Here is a 19,002-nt window from a genome sequence, read left to right as displayed (position 1 = left end):
GAAGTCTATTCCATCCGACAGTCAACAACATCCTTTCCTCTCCCTCCACTTCCGTAAGGTCATTTCCCATTTCACATACAAAACAAAACACCGTTCATCCATCCATTCCATCCCATTTCATCCAACACAGCCTCTCGAAACCGTAAGCCGGACATGATCGTGGGCATGACATCATGGCTCGCGTAAGAATCTCATTCCCCGGGACCTCTCGTCTCCCTCCTTACTCCACTCGACATTAGCTCGCATTAACCACCCGCACCATCCTTCAACAGACAAAGGGAATAGGGGGAAGGAAAAGAAAAAGGAAAGAAGAAGGGAATAAATCAACTCAGACGCCCGCCAATACACCCCACCGCGCCCGTAATCCGTCCGTCCACCGAGCGTACAACAGATCCGACAGCGCCTTGCAGTGTTCCATGCCCGGCACGGCCGGCCTGCCCGGGAACTTGGCCTCGAGAGCGAGCACGGCCAGCTTTTCCCTTTCCCTTTCCCTTTCCCTTTCCTTATCCCGCTCCCTATCCCGCTCCCGCTCTTTATCGCCGCCGCCGCCGCCGCCCTTCTCCCGGTTGCCGTGATCCTTCCCACCGGGCAGCCCTTTACTTTGGGGAGCGGACGGCGACGATGACGACGACGACGACGACGGGGACGACGACGGGGAGGCCGGCTGGGGGAGCATACTACCTCTCCGGCGGTGGTGGCTCATCAAGTGGGGATTATCTTGGCTGAAGACTAGCTTAGACGGACTGCCGCCCCCAGCCGCCGCTGCTGGTGTAGGTGCTGGTGCTGGCGCTGGTGAGGCGGGCGCAGCAGTACTGGCTGCGGTGGAAGGCCTGGAAGATTTGTCCAGGACTGTGCTGTGCTGCTGCTGCTGCTGCTGCTGCTGCTGCTGCTGCTGCTGCTGCTGTGGTGAGCTGCCGTCTTGTGGGAAGGGTTTGGATGATGGCGACTGCTGAGGGAGGAAGGCGTTGGCGAGCTTGGTGTCCTGGGAGACGGCCGAGACCAGGTTGCGGAGGAGGTGGTAGGCGCCTTCGGGGTCGACGGCGTCGAGGACGGCGAAGGCATCCGAGAGGCGGGCGAGGGCCTCCCGCTTCGAGGAGGCGGCCGTCTGCGCGTGCAGCTCGTCGAGGCAGGGGGACAGGGCTTTGTCGTAGAGCCGCCGGCCCAGCATGGCCTCTTTGCCGTTCGGCTCCACGGGGGCGTGGTAGGCGGGCGGCGGGTAGTTTTCGTCGGCATACCCTGAGGAGGAAGTGTCGAAACAGCCCGGGTTGGAGCCGTCAGAGGGTACGCGCCGGAACAGACGCATGGTAGACCCCGAGTTGCCGAACGACATGTCGGGTTGCAGAGGGCGCCTTTGCCCGAGGGATGGCCGTGGTGAGCCGTTGGAGGCACGGCGGCGGACCGAGTTCTGTCGAGAGCTCTGGCGCGAGGCGGAAGATGGCTGCCGCCGCATCGTCGCTCTCCGCACTGTGCCGGGGATGTTTGGTTGGAGAGGGCCGTCGTTGACGTCGAGCTTGCGCATCGCATCCTCGACGGCAGATACGGAGGACGGCTGCCCGGACCGAACAGTTTCTCTCCTCGGTGCCACCGACTTGACGGTGTCGAAGACCCACTCGTCGGCTTCGTCCTTGGGGGAGATGGTACGCAGTGTCTCTTGGTAGTAGACAGGGTGCTTGGCGTGGTCTGCCCTGGCGTCGGCCATCCGCTTGCGCTGGATCAGCTCCTGCAGGGCTTCCACCTTGCCCGCGGACCGGATGAACCGATGCTTGAGAAGATCCTTCGCGGACGGCCGGAAGTCGGGATCCTTGACCAGGCACTGCGCCACAAAGTCCTTGAACTCCTTGCTGAACTTGCCCTCGAGCCGGGGCGGCGGGTTCTTGGGGATGTGGAAGAGGACCTTCATCGGGTGGAGGCTGGCATGGGGAGGCTCACCCATGGCCAGCTCGATGGCCGTGATGCCCAGCGACCAGATGTCGGCCTTGAAGTCGTAGCCGGCCTGCTGGATCACCTCCGGGGCCATCCAGAAGGGCGTGCCGACAAAGGTGTTCCGCTGCGACTTCATGTAGGTCAGCTGCGCGGCGACGCCGAAGTCGGCCAGCTTGACCTTGCCCGAGTCGGACAGCAGCACGTTTGCGGCCTTGATGTCGCGATGGATCTTCCCTTCCGAATGCAGGTAGTCGAGACCGAACAATAGCTCGCGGCAGATGATGGCGATGTGCGCTTCGTTGAAGATGCCCGACTTGAGCTGCGCAAGCCGTCAGCGCCGACACACCGACGGTGGGCGGCCTCCTAACGAAGACCAGGAGGTTATCATGGGTATGGCAAAGACATACCAGATCGAGGCACGACCCGCCCCCCAAGTACTCCATCACGATCCATAGTTTGTGTCCTCGCAGGAAGCTGGCCTTGTATTGCGTCACATAGCTGCTGGCGCATGTGCTGAGGACCGAGATCTCCTGCTGGATCTCCTGGATATCGTCCTCGCTCGACTCGAGATCGATCTGCGCGGGCAAGCCAAAGTCAGTCTCTCGGTTTTTTTTTTTTTTTTTTTTTTTTTTTTTTTTTTTTTTTTTTTTTTTTTTTTTTGCATCTTCGAACAGAAGAACAAGGTTGCGCCTCACGTGCTTGATGGCGACCGTCTCCCCCGTCGCCTTATCGATGCCCTTGTACACGACGCCGAAGCTCCCGCCTGCGCAGAGAAGGTCAATTAGCCGACTTGCGATCTGCAAGCCACATGCGCCCGTGGTTGCCACTCACGTCCGAGTTCCTCCAGCACCTGGTAGCGGTTCGCAACCCCTTCGTCGGCCATTGTTGTCTTTTGCCCGATACCGAGCGCGGGCAACAGCGAGACTCGGCAATGTCAAGCAAGGTTGGTGCTAGGTAACGTACTGCATCCAACCTGGGACTCGTTGGGACCAGGTATGGATACGTCACTGCGAGTGAGCGGCAGAGACCGATGGAAGCGATGGCCGAGTAAGTCAAGTCGAGCTGACGGCAGCGGTCGGTTGCGGTCGGTTGCGGTCGGTCGCGGTCGGTCAATGCGATTTTGGGTCTGGCGCTGGGCGGCCGGGTGCCTCGAACGTGGAGGGCCGAGGCGCTGGTGATGGGTTCCTCCTGGCTGCGGGTGCCTTGTGCTATTAAAAAAATATATATCGGGTCCTTCGGCCTTGCAGGATCACTCTGGTTGTCCGGGTGCTGGGATGACGGGCACGGGCCATTGTTTACTTTGCAATTGGCCGAAGGTGGGGGAGCTGACCTACTAACTACGGAGGAGAGTAATCCGTAGAGGGTTCACCGCTCTGAGCAAATCGGAAAAGGAACGACGTGATTGGAGAAATAACTAACGGTGATGACCGAAGCTAGTAAGCAGACTACGAGCTTGTAGTATGTCTAGGCTGGAGTTCCTCACAGCGCCGATTTACACACTTGGAGGTCTATGCTGCTCAGGTGTTACTAATTTGTGGCTAAGAGAGAGCTGACGTCGTTCGCAGCAACGCGCCAAAGTGGAATGGAGACAACGCAGTCGGCCAGTCCCGACAAATCGGCGCGGCTGCCTGGACCAATTGGAGGGTGACCCCGGCACTTGAACGGCATGCAAGCGCACCGCACCCCGCTCCTTGTGACCCTGATTGGGGCAGGTGGGCAGGTGGGGGTGGGGTCTCGTTCCGTCCCGTTGCCCCTCGCAACTGGTTTCCAAGATTCGACCGGGAAGGAGCTTGGAGCTTGGACCTGCCATCACCGATGTGCCTTAGGATCCGCACACTCGGCGCTTGGAACCGTTTACAACCTCCCTCCACTAACGAACCCGTAAAATGCCCGCCACCTGCCGAGCCGACCGTTTCCCATTCTCCCAGAATTCCCACTAACTAAATACAACCACTTCTTCCCATTCGGCCATCTGTGGGGGGGGGAACCAGGACACCCCCCTCTCCCCTTGAATTGCGACGACCTAAATCATCGCGACCGCCGGGCTCCCTGTCCCTTACTTTGCCCGTGAAAGCTTGGATTGAGCTGGATGGATCCTCGTGTTGCAACTCCACACTTGCTTATTGAGCAACTCAAGAGGCTGGTGCCGTCATAGCCCGCCCGCTTGGATCGAACCAGGAACTGCCAGCAATTGCGCGTCGCAGTTCCGTCACTTCTGCCACAAAGGGAAAAAAAAAAAAAAAAAAAATAGGGCCCCCGATTGGAGGCGATTGAGACGAGTGCACCTACCGGACCGATCACAGCAATGGTTTTGGCACCGCCGCCGCTTCCGACGCGCTTCCCGTGCTGGGTGCGCGCGGTGTATTCATGGGGGGGCGAGGTTCGTGTCTTGCCAATGGTCTCTTACGGCGCATTTCTTACTCACTCACCCGTTTGCATTTGCAGTCCAAGAGAGATCTCGGGTTCATCGAGGGTGACTTGATCGAGTGCCTGAACGCGGGCGACGGCGCTTGGTGGACGGGAAGGCTGTTTCGCGACCGGAGAGCGGTCGGCTTGTTTCCGTCCAACTTCGTCGAGGTGTTACCGGAAAACTTCCGCCCTACAACGAGGTCCGTCAGCCCGCTGCCTAACAGTAACACGCCCAGCCCCAAAGGGACGCCGCAAAAGTCGAGGACCTTCCGCAAGCCCTTCGAAGCCTACGCGAAGGCCCCGCACTACACAACAGCCAAAACTCCAGAGACATGGAAGGATGGCGCCAAGCCGCGCGATGCTGCAGAGCCGTTGAGGGAGGTTGCGGCCCGCTCCCGCGAGACCCCGAGAAACTCGTTTGATCACTCAAGCGCCGCTCCCGGCAGCGACGTTAGAGGGACCCAATCCCCTTCACGGGCTTCCAGCCATCATCTTGCACGGGATCCGTCTCCTGCCGTAGCTGCAGGCCGTTTCGGTCGAGAGCACTCTCCCGCGGGGGCCCCTAGTCATAATATGGGACGGGACAGCTCGCCTGGGGTAGCCCCGAATCACATGTTACGGGAACATTCTCCCGGGAGAGCTCCTAGTTTCATTGGACGGGATTCATCTCCACAAGTTCCAGCTCATGTCAACCGGGATCCCTCTCCTTCCCGGGTCTCCAGCCATGTTAGCCACATGAGCCGGGATCTGTCCCCTTCGAGGGCCCCGAGTTTCGACTCCAGGGCACCATCTCCGGCGCCGTCATACATACCCTACCGGCCGCCGCAAAATCGCCAGCATGCCTACCATCTCAGCTTGGACACGGCACAGCAATACCGGCCGGATCTACAAGGGGGTGATTCCCCTCCTCCGCCCCCGCCCCCGCCTCATCGTTCGAGATTGGCGCGGCATGGGCCTCACGCGTCCTACGACGAGGGTTACTTTGGGGGCCTGTCGAGGGAACCTTTAGCCCTGTCTACAGAGCCCTCCGATTTGTCATATCCATACCAGCAGCAGCCGCCTCAGCCGGAGGCATCCTACGAGCACCATGCTCCAACCTCGGGTTATCATACACCCAGGATGCCGTCGCCATGCCCCCCTTCGCCTGGGGGGCTAACGCCATCCCCTCTAAGAGAAGCCATGGACGATGTGATGGAGCAGCTCGATGCGCTAGGGGCCGGCCGGGACCCCGAACCGCCGGAACGGGAGCTAGACCCTTGGTCTCCGGAGTCGTTTGATATGGTGCAACACCTATCGAGAAGAAAGCGAGACCAGCAACATCGCCCACAAACCTCTACGGGGATCCCACTCCACGCAGATGAAGGATACGAAACGTTCGGTGGGAGTGCAGAGTCCTCGCAAGAGCCAAACTCCCACGACGGTACCCAGCAACCGCTTCCTCAACTGAGCAACTACGTCGAGCGAATGGAGTCCAGGTTGAGAACCATGCACCAACGCAGCTCCAACATGCTCGACGAGGACGACGAGGCGCCGCCGCCGCCCCCAAAGCGAGGCAATCTATTCGAGCGCCCCAAATCCTCCATGGATACCCACACGGAGCAGGAACAAAAGCTGCGGCAGAAGAAGTCGGCGTACGAGATCAGCCGGCAAGTGCTCAACAGGACTTTCACTACCAAGACCAGCTCCACAAACAGCTCGTCGGCAACCCAGAGCACTGATCGGAGCTTGATGAGCGGCGTGTCGGCGGGGGGAATCAGCGCCACGAGTGCCGGGAGCCTGGCGAGAAAGAACCGGACTAGAGCTCTGAGCGCACTCGCTATGCGGGACCTGGAGAATGACCGTCCGGAGACTCCCTTTACCGGCGTGACCTACCATAGCAGCCACGCCTCCGGAGAACAGCGGTCCAAGTCGCAGATGGGCTTCCACGACGACCCCATGGCCGCCGTGGGAGGTCTCGTGTCGCCAAAGCCAAAGAAGCAGAATTTCATCAAGCGCATCCTGGAGTCTGCCAAGACGGGGGTTGCCAGTACCAGGGGGAGCATCGCCACTGCCAGCGCCGCCCAGTCCCCTTCGGGTCGATCGGCGCCTGCTCTTGCTGCTCTCTCGGGGCCCCTTTTCAGCAAAACGGGGCGAGAACCCGGCAGAGAACCGAATCATGGCAGCGGCGTAGATTGGGTTCAGGTGCGCCGCGACGTTAACCGATCCAATTCTCTGAGCCAGAAGGAGCTCATCGAGAGAAAGGAGAGGTGTCAAATGCTGGACTACCCTGCGATAGACCCGATAGACGAGTTGTACAATAGCATCGAAGGCGACGAGGGAGCGGACGGGATGCCAGTGGCCGAGCCGGTGAACTACAACGCTCTGAACCTGAGCCAGGTGGACAAGAATGCGCGCTTCCTGACCAATCTTCCTCCGAGTACGACACCCATCTCGCTGGCTACGACGTACGTCTGCCGACCTTACCGCAGCGACGTACAGCGGCTGCGCTCGATCTTCACCTGGGTGTCCGAGAAGATCTGCTGGGAGGAAGACTTTGACGGCCCCATCGACACGCGGCGGGTCATTCAGACGAAGCGGGCGTGTGCGGAGGAGTATGCGACTTTGGTGATGGAAATGTGTGCGGCGGTCGGGCTGACGTGCGAGATCGTCCGGGGCTATCTCAAGTCGCCTGGAGAGATCCCCGAAGTCAACATGATGCCGCGGTCCAACCACTGGTGGAACGCGGTGCTGGTCGACAACGAGTGGCGGATCATGGACTGCTGCCTCGCCAGCCCTTCGAACCCGCGCAGAGTCCTGTATTCGAGCCACAGCAGCTCGTCGGCGGATCCGTGGTGGTTCTTGGCGCGTCCCGTCGAGATCTGCTGGACGCACATCCCCGAGCACCACGAGCAACAGCATATCTGCCCGCCCGTTGCGCACGAGATCCTTCTCAACCTTCCCTGCGCCTGCCCGCCGTACTTCAAGAACGATTTGGAAATGATCGATTACAACACCTCTCTCGTGCGGATTGAAGACCTCGAGATGGTGCACATCAAGTGCAACGTCCCGGCCGACGTCGAACTGGCTGCCGAGGTCGAGGTGCGCAGCTACGCCCGCGACGCGGACGGCGACCTCTTCGAATCGGGCGACACGGTCAAGAAGCGGGCGCTCGCGCAGGCAGAATGGGTCAACGGCACCAAGCGCTACACCATCAAGGCCCTGCTCCCGGGCGACGAGGGCTCCGGCACGCTCAAGGTGTATGCCGGGAAACGCGGCCTCATGCACAGCATCAAGGACATCCCGCACCCGCTCGCGTTCGCCCTGCCCATCATCCACACGGGCGAGAACCCGCCGTACGAGTTCGTGACGCGCCACCCGACGCCACACGCGCAGCGCCACGACATCTACGTCGTCCAGCCGCAGTGCCAGCGCCTCGCTCTCAACAACACGTTCGTCTTCGCGATCCGCCAGCACCCGAGCTCGCTGGGGTCATCAGCCGCCGGCGCGTCCCCGATGACGCCCTCGACCAACCCGCGCTCGTCCAGCCCCATCCCCTTCGTAAGACCGAGCTCCGCGTTGAGCATGACGTCCAGCGCGGCCGGATCAAACCCCAGCACCGTCTCCAGCGGCGGCGGCGGCGGCGGGTCCTCCAAGAAGCCGGCCAAGTTGGCGATCCAGACGCCCGGGGGCAAGATCCTGAGGCTGATGCGCAAAGAGGAGAGGCGCGGGATAGGCGGCGTGCTGGGCGGCAATCGGGGGCCGGCCTCGCCTGGGCCTCTGTTGGGGGAGGACGAGACCGCAGGCGACGGGGGCGTTTGGGAGACGATCATCAAGTGCTCCGAGCGAGGCGTCTGGAGGGGCCTGGTGCTCGCTGACCGGACGGCGAGGTGGTGTGTTTTTGCCGAATGGATCTGCGAGGGGTGATTGGCCCAGGGGTTCCCGGGAGAGGGGACGCGATGTGCTGGCTGCTACCTCTGCTGCTGGTGGTTATGTGAAAAAGGAAACGGAGATCTGTGTGCGGTGGTTCTATCTTCACAATTTTCCTCTCCCTCTGCTGCTGCCCTCTCCATCTCTTTCTCCCTGTGTAACTGTGTGTGGATATGGCTGGACCTTTCCTCGCCTGGGTGAAGAGGTTTAGACATATATATATATATGTACGGATAGGGGCAGCCTTGTGGGCTTTACTTTTGTGTCTGTGGTATATTGTGTGACGACTTATTAGCGGGTCGGTTTGCATATAAGGGGCGTTTAGTGTTTGGTCGTTGAGCCGGGTGTGAGAGAGTGAGATGTGCAGTTGCTGGCGGGTGCGTGCGTCCTGGGCTTGGGTGTTTTTTTTTTTTTTTTTTTTTTTTTTTTTTTTTTTTTTTTTTTTTGGGGGGGGGGGGGGGGGCGCCGTGACTACTAGTGTACGGATCCGTATGTAGCTTCGCGAACAAAGAAGTCTCGAATCGATCTGTTGAATTGCTTTGCTCTCGTGACCACACAAACTTTGCGACTTTGGTATTTCGGTTACTGGGCGATGCATGTCCGTTCTCCGGACGGGTGCTACTCTGATCATGGGAGTTTCTTTGTCACACCCCAAACTCACTTCGTACACGGATTATACAGCTTGCTTAGTTATTAGTAAGCAAGGAGAGAGCATCTCGTGCGTTGCTCAGAGAGAGGCAATTGGTTTCTATCCATCGTCGGCACGCAGAACGACTGTAGTTAAGAGCCTGAACCTAGTGCTTTCATTGTTCATGTATTCATGAGAACTCTACACAAAACACCCAAGTAACGTACGATCTGAGGCACCGAGTAGTAAAAGGAAATGTCTTGGCACAGCGATTGAGTGCCCGATGCCCGGGTGCCAATTGCCGATTCCGCCTCGACGCCGAAGCTCCGCTTTTGGACCGCCGAAAAAAAAAAAAAAAACGAAACGCCGTCGACGCCATATCCAGATCCTGGACGGTGATATATTGACCCTGCCTGTTTTGTGAGCCCCCTCGCGTATTGCGCCGATATTTTGGTATTTGACTCATTTCGACTATCGTCTTCTCACTTCTAACCTTTTTTTTTTCTTTCAGCTCAACTCTGTCTACCTATCCGCCCCTCTCTTTCCTTTTCCTGTTCACTAATGTAACTGTAACCCGGGGCAGTCCCCAGCGACAACCCCTCAACTCCTCGTAAGCCGCCATCAGGTTCCATCCTCCACCGTCATCGACTCATCCGGCCCCGTTCATCATCGTCACCATCACCACTGTCATCAAGAACAAACGCAACAGCTTCACCAACAAGCAACAAGAAAGGATTTCAAGTAACAGGCCGTATTACTTCAAGCTAAAAATAAAAAAAATAAAAAAATAAAAAAAATGGCCGACTCCAACCCCCCGACCATCGAGACCAACAATCTCACCTACATGTTCCCGAACGCCACGGCCGGCGTCTCCAACGTCACCCTCTCGCTGCCGGCGCGGTCCCGCACCCTCCTGATCGGCGCCAACGGGGCCGGCAAGACGACGCTGCTGCGCCTGCTGGCGGGCAAGCGGCTGGCGCCGGCGGGCGCGGTGCGGGTCTCGGGCGTGGACCCGTTCAAGGACTCGGTCGAGGGCGTGACCTACCTGGGGCTCGAGTGGGTGCTCAACGGGATCGTGCGGACCGACATCGGGGTGGGCGAGCTGCTGCGCAGCGTCGGCGGGGACGCGTACCCGGCGCGGCGCGACGAGCTGGTGGCGGTGCTCGACATCGACACGGCCTGGCGCATGCACGCCGTCTCGGACGGCGAGCGCCGCCGCGTCCAGCTCGCCATGGGCCTCATCCGCCCCTGGCGCGTCCTCCTGCTCGACGAGATCACCGTCGACCTCGACGTCTGGAGCCGCGCCCAGTTCCTCGGCTTCCTCCGCCGCGAGACCGAGACGAGGGAGTGCACCGTCGTCTACGCCACCCACATCCTCGACAACCTCGCCGGTTGGCCCACCCACCTCGTCCACATGCACCTCGGCACCGTCAAGGGCTGGGGCCCGGCCGAGGACATGCTCAAGGAAGCCGACCAGCCGGATCCCGAGGAGGGCGACGGCATCATCGGCGTCAAGGGGAACAGCAGGCTGGGCGAGCTGGTCTTGCGCTGGCTGAGGGACGATCTAAGGGAGAGGGGCCCGCGAAGCCAGCACAAACGGGGCCCAGAGGGCTGGACGTACAGCCTGACGGGTTTGGGAGGGTACGGTTTTGAGTCCAAGGGCGGCAAAGACTAGGGGAAAAAAAAAGGGGGGGGGGGGTGGAGTTGGTACCGAGAAGGGTCGCACGCGACAAGCCCACTTCCAAAGGGAGAGGTTTTGTTGATGTGTGTGGACAGTTTTGTTAGAGAAACGGGGAATGACTGGAGAGAGAAGGATGCTTCTTTTTAACATGATACCCGGCGGCATTTAACATGGGTTTGCGGGGCAGGGGAATAGTTATCGGAACTTCAAATAGAGATAAAAGAAAGATAAAGAGGATGAGGGGGTGGCCATATATCGCGATCCAATCAACTTGTTGAGAAGACAGTCAATATCAACATAATTGTCCGTTCATCATCGCCAGGGTATCACAGCCTCCGAAGTCCGCTTCTCATGACCGTCTCGCCCTCATCAGGTTCTTCATCGTGTTGTACATCAGGTCGGAAATGCCCCCGAACCCCTTAGCCTCCAGATACTCCAGCACGCCGGATCGGTACTCCTGCCACGACAGCGCCAAGCCTCCCCGGTTTGCGAGGCGCCCGAGCGAGACCTGGGTGACCGGCCCGGCGTGTCTGGCGCGTAGATCCTCCATCTCGTCCTCTTCCAGCTGCCGTATGTACGAGAGCGACTGCAGGCAGAGCAGCGGCGAGTGAGAGAGCCCGAAGGCCGTCGCGAGCGAGAGGTCCGGGTCCGCCGTCCGCATGTAGGCCTCGAGAGTCGCCTGCACAGGCTGCGGAATGCGGCACCCCTGGGCGTTGACGTCCGTGGTGGAGAACGCGCGGCCGCGCCACAGGCAGTTACAAAGATCCATCAGGAAGCCGTTAAACACGTTGACCTGGTCGCGCTCCCGGCGCGTCAACTGCCGCGCCACAGCCGGGGACATGACCGTCTCCCAGGCCCGCTTGTAAGAGGCGAGGATGCCGCAGAGCCGGGACGCGACGGCGAGCGAGGGGCTGAAGTAGACGAGGTACACGAGCAGGGGAGGCGGGATGGTGATCTCGATGTGCTGGAGCAGCTTCTTGCTCGAATAGAGAACCGCCGAAGCCCCGTAAAAGTCAAGGATGACGAGCTGGGTGCCTACTGTTGGCGAGGTTTGGGTCAGGGTCAGAGCAAGCTGGTTGACGTAGTCGATGAGGCGGGGTATCGTGGCCCATGGGAGGGTGTCGGCGCCGTTTGCGGCCTCCATGACGATCGTCCACCGGCGGAGGAGCGAAGTATAGAACTTCAGAAGCGATACCTGGGAGTTAGGCGTATTGTCGAGCACGGCATGTTCCAAGCCCTGGAGCGTCTTGTAGAGTTCTGCTCGCGATGTCAGCCGGTTGTTCTCGCACCCGTGTTGCGATGACATGCCGTACCCTCGAACTCAGCCAGGGGGGCAAAACTCAAGCACTCAAAGACAATATCCCGCTTCTCCGAGCCGTTCCATATGCGCAAAAATTGCGCAAAGAATGTGAGTAGTATGGGGGGTAATGTCTGCTTCAGAATTAGCAGGACGCCATTGGCGCCGGAGAACCAACTGCACAAACCTTGGTGGCGACTACATAATCGTGGATAACCTCGACCATGTCCAGGAATATCTCCGAATCAGCGTCACCGCTGGCGACGTCGCCCAAGCATGCCATCAACCAGTTGCTGATGCGGGACGATGCCTCGGCGTTTGGTCGCAAAAACAAGAACTTTTGGAGGAGCGGATCGGCCAGGACGGCCACAAGCTGGGAGGGCAGCTCGATTTTCTCGAGATTCCTCGCGAACGCCTCGGCGCTGTCAATTTCTTCCAAGGTAACCGAGCTCTGCTGACTGTTAGGCCTCCGATACACACAGCTCTGGACTAGAGGGCAGGCAGCACTTACCTCTTGGGCGTGCAAAGTGCGGACTATCGGGAGCGAAGATCTTGCGGTTTTCAGCTTTTGGCCAATCGCATGGTTTACGGAAAAGCCATTTCTCATGCCCTGGTCGTCTCGATACTCAGAACGCCGCTGCTGGATCTCGTCGAGTCTTGCTCGCCATTGCGGATCAGGGTGCTGTCACAGGTCAGCGCTGGTGAGGACGCGGCGTGTCTAGGCGGATCGCACCTTGAAAGTTGCGGCTCGCCCCTTGGTGATGTCTCCCATTATGATTTCCGGGTAATAGCTCTTGAAGACGCGCAGAAGACCAGTCAGGCTGGGGTCGCCGCCCGTTTGTCGAAACAGGTTAAGTCTGCCATAGGCCGTTAGACTTGTCCCACCTGCCTTTCCGCAAAATGAGAGCACTCACATGCCCTGGATCCGAAATGGCCTCACATGCTTCCGCCTCGTCACCAACGCTAGGAGATGGCACAGCTGGGGTCTGTAGCGATGGTGAGCCCTACGTCAGGAGCGAGTTCGGCGGGCTTCGTCTGACCTGATAGCGGCAGTGTCGAGCAGGTTGAACAGCACACTGTAAACCTGCGAGAGAACGGCCGGGTTCTCCAGCAAGTGATAAGCCATCACAAGCCAGCGGAGGAACAGAGCTTGCAGCGGAAAGGAGGGCTTGAGCTGGCCGTGTCCCAACGCGCCGACAAAACGTAGGACGACCTCATCGCTGACCTTCCCTGACGGATACAAGTTTCGAACAATGGCACCAAGGCTCGCCTGGTCTAGGTGGTTGCGAACAGTGAGCAGGTCGACGAGTCGGGCGAGTTCGTCCGGCAGCGCCCCTCTGTCGTAGAGCAGCGCGGTCGCCTTCTCCACCGTCGACTTGATGTTTGTCTGACGACGCTTTGCAGGCACCTTGGAGGCTTGTCCCAGTTGTCAGCAGCGTCGAGACGGGGTCGAGAAATAGTTCATTTTCATCTTCATTTGATTGCCCTGAACGCAAACAAAAAGGAAGAGGAATGAGATAATTCCCTCGCCCGTATTCGCCTGACGAATTGCTTACCCGCTTCAAGATCTCCGATGAGACCGCCAAGGTCATCATCGTCTGGGGACGGCATCGTCTTCCGATTGAATCGCGAGTTTCGCAATCAGTGCAATGGAGCCAATCAATAAGTCTCGCACCGTCTCCGCATCTCTCAAAGACAATCCAGTTTGAAAGCGAAAAGTTGAGAACGTCTATGGGAGTGCTCGATGCAGACTCGTTCTTTCCAGCAATGAGACGCGGTTAAAGAGGTTGTATGACGTAACTTACATCGCGTGCTGTCAATACACTTCACTACAACTTGCTGCTCACAATAACTAGCGTGACAAGAATTGGGCCTGCCAAGATCGAACACTACGGTGTACGGATTACACTTTCTTGATACGTAAGGTATTGGTACAGTACAGCAGTAAGTTACATATAGCAAATTCGAGGCACCCTGTCCGGTATTGTGAAATTACGCTCTAGTCAACCGTCTTGTTGACTTGTTACGGGCGGAATATAGAGTAATATCGTTGAATACAACATTCTCCCCCTTTCTCGCCTGTCTCTACTATGGTATTATAGGTAAGTTTGACCTCCTGACCCGGTATTACAAGGTACTACCAGGAATCAAAGTTAGAGTGCACCAAGCTTCAGAGCTAGAATTGACACCATAACTACCATTAAACCACATTACCAGCAGATATATAAAATGAAATACGTATCCTAGTTACAATAGTTTCCTATTTATCTACTTTTTTCTAGGAGTTTTACCAACTTCCTGACGTGGTGGTTGTAAATAGGTGGCAGTACTGCCCGGAATGTATAACCAGGGAATTTTTCCCGTGGTGCCCTGATCGGTAAGTTACCTGGGCAGGGGGTGAAACTTTGGCTCCCTACCACAGTAATTGTAAACACGCAAAGTCTGAGGACTAACGAGCTCAAACTCAAGCGGTCTTGGTGTTGAACTCCTCCAGCACACCTTGAAACTTCCCGAAAGCCCGTGCAGGCACTCCCGGACCAAGGCATCATACCAGCTTTGCCTTCCTAGAGTTGACATGGTTGAGTCTTGGGACGCAGCTAGCTGCCTGGCATACTACAGCATCACACCTTCCCTCACAGAGCAAGAAAGCTTGAAAAGGCAGCAACACCGAATACGTTGCGATTTCCCATCTCGGTTGCTATCATGATTTATGAAAACTCGCCGACCCCGCTCTCAATCCGTGTAACCCTGCAATCCGTTTTCATGGCATTTATTGGCTCCTGTTCCCTGCTATTGTCCACATGTTGTCGGGGAGAGATGCTTTTCTGTATCAGTTTCGGTCTTGTTCCCCCGAGTCTCTTTCCTCTCCTATCCTACCGACGTACTCACTGTCGGGGTTCTCGCTGACCCCCACGTATGAAATCCGTACATACATACATACGCCTTGTATCACCATGCAGCTTAAGATGCCGATCAACTTCGTACTCGGCCAACAGATAACTTCGCGGAGCTTCGGCATTGAATGCGTGCGCTCAACTGGGCGTGCCCTGGAGATCAGTGTCTTCATGCTAAGACTTGGACCGAAGCCTACCCAGCCATGTCAATGCTTGGAGCCTAGTCAGCACGAAGTCTCGGCGACACCAGAGTCCAGCCATGACAACCTCATTTCCTGAGCTGGGAAGGGAAGAGAGAAAAAAAAGCGCATGGAGTTGCTCGGTGCGAAAGTGAGGGTATTGCCGCCCCTGATGCCCTAGGACGGTTGGCGAATCACAGCCCCATGGCGTACGACACAACTTCCTCGTTTGATCAAAGACTTTTGATGCGACAAGTGTTTCTGTGTAACCATTTCATCTGCGGCCATCCCGTCATGGTTATCAACCGCTTGTCGCAACACGCATACTATACACCGTGTGCCATGTCGCCCCTCGGATGCGGATGTGTTTCCAAGATTGCTTTAGCCTCGCACCAGCAACGACAGGGCAAGAGTTTGCCAACTCGCAGCTTTGCCAGCTCGACAACTTTGACAACTGGACAGCAACACTAAAGCATCAAGCTGCGCAACCCAACCAAGAAGAAGAGGTCTTGTTCGTATTCAGCACACCATGGACCGAGTGGTGAGCGAATGCTTGTCCGACATACGCGCGGTTTTCTGGTGCAACCCTGTGGCCGGAGGGGTTTGGGCGCCCTTATAGCCCACCATTCTGGCCGTGGTTCCCTAACGGGAGCCGGTTCTCCGTTTTGGTTCCGAGTGCCGGCCACATCTATCGCTTGGCGCCCATCGGTATGTACTTGTATGTATGTACTGTACTCTGTACGTACATAAGGTACATATCCAGTGCGTACGGTATGTACATGACCAACGGCATCGACGATTGAGAGGCGGTGCCCATGCAGCTCGCAAAGCCCTTCATGTAGGTATGTATGCACATCCGTACACGTACGGATGTACGTTTAGGTACATTATCCACCTTTCTCGACAAATGATCTCGAACGGCGGCAATCTTTCCAGGGGCGAGGCTGCAGCACGGCGTTCTGTGTGACCATTCAACACCCCCAACCCCCATCTTCCTAAACGACAACCATTGTGAGAAGCGACGGGACTCCAAGTGTTGGTTAACCGACAAATTACAGGACAGAGACTACTTACTTTTCAGCGCTCTTCTTGTTTGCCATACCGCAACCAGCGCTCAATGTGCGATATTTGGGGTAAGAGAAGAACGAGGCTGTTGCCGGTTCGCTAGCGAAGAGGCAGCGGCAACACACGCTGTTGCGTATCCTCGTTCTCTCAACGTTGTCGGGATGGCTGATCCTGCTTCTGGTTCGCCCCCCAAACTTTCCCGCCGCCCATTGGGCCCCGGCCCCGGATCTCCTGAACAGGCGAATCCAATCCTTCCGCAACGTTGCCTAGCTGCAACAGACCGCTTCTATTCGACCTACGGCAGCTGGGCCGGGGTTACATATAAACACCAAGCCTCCGGCTACTCAGCCCTGTCACTCACTGGTTCGTGTGCTCTTTCCGGAGCCACTCTGTTGGTGCTGTGACAGCCAGTCCACCTGCGTCTCTCATACTGGTCACCACTCAGACACCGTGTGCAGCACCGCATGGGAGTCGAGAACGATCTCGGCGACTATTGGTGCCAACCCGGCGGTTCCAGATTGTGTCGTCCTGCCCCAAGGGGTGTCAATAAGTCAGTGGAGCTATCCTCGTTTGACCTCTCTTCATGAGTGCGCCTCCCACTGACTTGACTGACTAGGTTTGCCTTATGCCCCTTGTGTTGCTCTGCCCTTCCCTTCATAGCTCTGGGCTTGTTTCAGCAAGCTTCTTTTCTGTGCCTTCCCCAGCTGCTCCTGATCCAACGCCTACCCATGAAATGGAGCTCACCAGGCGGCAGGACATAGTCTCGACTGTCCAAGATCTCCAGTCATGCATCCCCCTTTCGAACCAGCTACAGGATGGCGACATCATTTTGTTACTGACGCCTGGGATCGTGCCCGAGGTGAGCCCTCTAAACCGAAATCCCGATGAACCGACCAGAGATCCTTTTGAACCCCTCGGGAAAGCTCTGGCTAGGCACCACCCCTGGGTTCATCATGTCCCGTACCTGCCACGAAACGGGATTACCGGCACTCACGTCGTGCACATCAGGCTAGCGGCTGTTGTGGTTTTTGTCATCTCAGGCCCTCCGCGTCATGGACAGCAGTCGCAAGTGGCTTTAGCCGAAATCACTAGATCCGTCTGCGAGTCCCGGCCTCAAATCATCCTGACATGCTGTGAGCTGCAAGAACTAGGACCCCTCGAAGAATCCTTCCCCACGATATTAGAGGTGCCCAGCTTCGTTCCGTCAGATTTGGAGGAGGCCGCCGATGTCCTCTTTCAGTCGAAGAGACCTAGTCCCGGGCCTTTGGACATACGAGACCCGGCATTGTCGCCGAGAGCCTGGCCCGTCGAGGTATGGGACGGAATTCGTGACGTGTCCGAAGTGCTCGACCTGTGGTGTCAGTGTCTTCCGAAAAACTTTCACCTTGGCCGCTACCAGTTCCAGTCATTGCTCCGCCGCGACGGTTATGCCATGCACTACGTCGTGCGAGAACCGGGGACTTGGCAAATTCTAGGCTTCTGTGCAACCTATACAACATATGTCGACAGCGACGGTGAGCGTCTGCTGGGATCTCTTGCCGCCCTTCTCGTGCGTCCGTCACACCGCCAGCGAGGCATTGGCCGGAGCCTGCACGACCATGCTCTGCGCCAGCTCAAGAGGATACGCGGCGTTTGCCGCCTTCGGCTTGGGAGTACATTTCCTCGGCTCCTCTACGGGTTCCCGATCGACTCGCCCTTCGAAGGCTGGTTCCGGCGCCGCGGATGGCCGATAACCCTCCCCTCCTCGGCCGTAAGCTCGGAGCAAGAAGCATGTGATTGGTTTCTCAAATTCAAGGACTGGCCAGTGACGGGCCCGATGCTGTCCGAGCTCACATTCCGCCCTTGCATGTTCTCCGAGTTCGACCTGGTGCTGGAGTTTGTGGACAAGGAGTCGCGTAAGAAGGACAACATGGGGTGGTACGACCAGTACGCCAAGCTCGCCAATACGATGAACGTTCAGGATATTGTCCTGGGCCTTGATGGGGGCACTATCATTGCAGTGGCTTTGACCTACGTCAAGAACACTGGGAGCCCGGCGGCCGAAGACCTTCCCTGGGCCAGCACCATTGCAGATGACGTTGGGGGTGTCACATGTGTCTGTGTCAGTGGTACGTATTCCGCCGTCGACGGACGTTCTGAAGGAGGAGGTGTGGGTGTATGCGTATAGATGCTGACGGGAGTTCTGTTTACAGATGAGGTGCCCAATACGGCATACAAGCGGGACGCGGTCATGATTAGGCTTCTTGACAGTTGCATCCGCCTGCTCACCGAGCAAGGGATGAATAAGCTGCTCATTGATGCCGTCAAAGGAGGAGACGAGGGATTTCAGTCAATGGGTGAGTCCGTTCCAGGCCTGGCAATTTTGTAACTCGCACAACCCTGCTGACGCGGAGCATCAGGCTTTCAGAAATGGGCGAGATACCGAGACGTTTGGCGGTGTGTTTGAAAACCGGCGGTATGCCGTTTCTTGGCGCGGACAGGAGGCGAGATGGGAGCCCAGCTTGGGGAAGCGCTGCACCTGTCTCGAGCGGCGCGAAGGCGAGGACCAGCCCGAGCTCAGCATCTGTTTGCTGGGCTGACGCGAGCGGCCTGCTTTGGAAGCTGTGGTCTCATGGCTGTCGAACAAAATTACCAACTGCCGGGCCGACTTCCACACGCAGAGAAGATCCCCCCGCTCAGCAGAACAGCGAACGAATCGGTTGCCCAGTCAGATAGCCAAACTCAGCTGTCTGTGCCCAACGTATTTCTGAGGGGAGAAGCCGAGTGTCACGGCGGCCATGCGCGCAGCGCGGCCTGGCTTCCACGATAGCCAAGGGCATCCAATGTTCTGGCTCAGAACCCCGGCAAGCTCCAGGTCCCCCCGCTTGGCATGCACTCGAGCGGCAAGGAAGACAGGAGTAGCCGCATTCTCAGGCAAACTCCGCTGCGGTGCTGACCGCATCGCGTCGTGGGCCGCTTCGGGGCTGTCGGACTTCCCCGCTTCTTACCCAATGACTCGGCAGTGACAAGGCCAAATATCC

General features: G+C 57.8%; 5 protein-coding genes across 5 annotated transcripts; 3 read left to right on the top strand and 2 right to left on the bottom strand.

The window, feature by feature from the left end:
- Positions 1–328: 328 nt before the first annotated feature.
- Positions 329–2,806, bottom strand: P884DRAFT_277097 (kinase-like domain-containing protein; the record flags this gene model as incomplete). The annotated part of the gene is made up of 4 exons (XM_069443037.1): positions 329–2,242; positions 2,331–2,498; positions 2,619–2,686; positions 2,755–2,806. The coding sequence occupies 4 exons, from the start codon at positions 2,804–2,806 to the stop codon at positions 329–331; spliced, it is 2,202 nt and encodes a 733-aa protein (XP_069298139.1).
- Positions 2,807–4,151: 1,345 nt separating this feature from the next.
- Positions 4,152–8,637, top strand: P884DRAFT_258789 (uncharacterized protein). The gene is made up of 2 exons (XM_069441274.1): positions 4,152–4,303; positions 4,369–8,637. Exons 1-2 carry the CDS (start codon positions 4,229–4,231, stop codon positions 8,233–8,235), a joined length of 3,942 nt encoding a protein of 1,313 aa, XP_069298138.1. The 5' UTR covers positions 4,152–4,228; the 3' UTR covers positions 8,236–8,637.
- Positions 8,638–9,360: 723 nt separating this feature from the next.
- On the top strand, positions 9,361–10,554 carry P884DRAFT_258788 (P-loop containing nucleoside triphosphate hydrolase protein). Its single transcript, XM_069441273.1, has one exon. The coding sequence runs from the start codon at positions 9,663–9,665 to the stop codon at positions 10,539–10,541; it is 879 nt and encodes a 292-aa protein (XP_069298137.1). The 5' UTR covers positions 9,361–9,662; the 3' UTR covers positions 10,542–10,554.
- A 284-nt stretch (positions 10,555–10,838) lies between these two features.
- Positions 10,839–13,572, bottom strand: P884DRAFT_284551 (Mis6-domain-containing protein). The gene is made up of 8 exons (XM_069443720.1): positions 13,401–13,572; positions 12,885–13,260; positions 12,759–12,830; positions 12,578–12,701; positions 12,356–12,526; positions 12,032–12,295; positions 11,861–11,978; positions 10,839–11,804 (listed from the first exon to the last, which is right to left on the bottom strand). The coding sequence occupies exons 1-8, from the start codon at positions 13,453–13,455 to the stop codon at positions 10,897–10,899; spliced, it is 2,088 nt and encodes a 695-aa protein (XP_069298136.1). The 5' UTR covers positions 13,456–13,572; the 3' UTR covers positions 10,839–10,896.
- Positions 13,573–16,715: 3,143 nt separating this feature from the next.
- P884DRAFT_198868 (uncharacterized protein) lies at positions 16,716–18,428 on the top strand (the record flags this gene model as incomplete). Its single annotated transcript, XM_069438187.1, has 3 exons — positions 16,716–18,090; positions 18,175–18,318; positions 18,382–18,428. The coding sequence occupies 3 exons, from the start codon at positions 16,716–16,718 to the stop codon at positions 18,426–18,428; spliced, it is 1,566 nt and encodes a 521-aa protein (XP_069298135.1).
- Positions 18,429–19,002: the final 574 nt, after the last annotated feature.

Source organism: Thermothelomyces heterothallicus (genome assembly GCF_042370625.1).
Source record: "Thermothelomyces heterothallicus CBS 202.75 unplaced genomic scaffold P884_scaffold_9, whole genome shotgun sequence".
NCBI classification, from domain to species: domain Eukaryota; kingdom Fungi; phylum Ascomycota; class Sordariomycetes; order Sordariales; family Chaetomiaceae; genus Thermothelomyces; species Thermothelomyces heterothallicus.
The sequence above is the reverse complement of the archived record's forward strand: the minus strand, read 5'-3'. Positions and strand labels throughout refer to the sequence as shown.

What these genes read in the sequence shown, in the direction of transcription:
- P884DRAFT_258789 (XM_069441274.1), top strand. Translation starts at nt 4,229, where the DNA reads ATGGTTTTGGCACCGCCGCCGCTTCCGACGCGCTTCCCGTGCTGGGTG. An exon ending in TGTATTCATGGGGGGGCGAG is followed by an intron (nt 4,304 to 4,368) that starts GTTCGTGTCTTG and finishes TTGCATTTGCAG; the next exon opens with TCCAAGAGAGATCTCGGGTT.
- P884DRAFT_258788 (XM_069441273.1), top strand. Translation starts at nt 9,663, where the DNA reads ATGGCCGACTCCAACCCCCCGACCATCGAGACCAACAATCTCACCTAC.
- P884DRAFT_284551 (XM_069443720.1), bottom strand. Translation starts at nt 13,455, where the DNA reads ATGCCGTCCCCAGACGATGATGACCTTGGCGGTCTCATCGGAGATCTT. An exon ending in ATTATGTAGTCGCCACCAAG is followed by an intron (nt 11,979 to 12,031) that starts GTTTGTGCAGTT and finishes ATTCTGAAGCAG; the next exon opens with ACATTACCCCCCATACTACT. An exon ending in CCCCCTGGCTGAGTTCGAGG is followed by an intron (nt 11,805 to 11,860) that starts GTACGGCATGTC and finishes CATCGCGAGCAG; the next exon opens with AACTCTACAAGACGCTCCAG.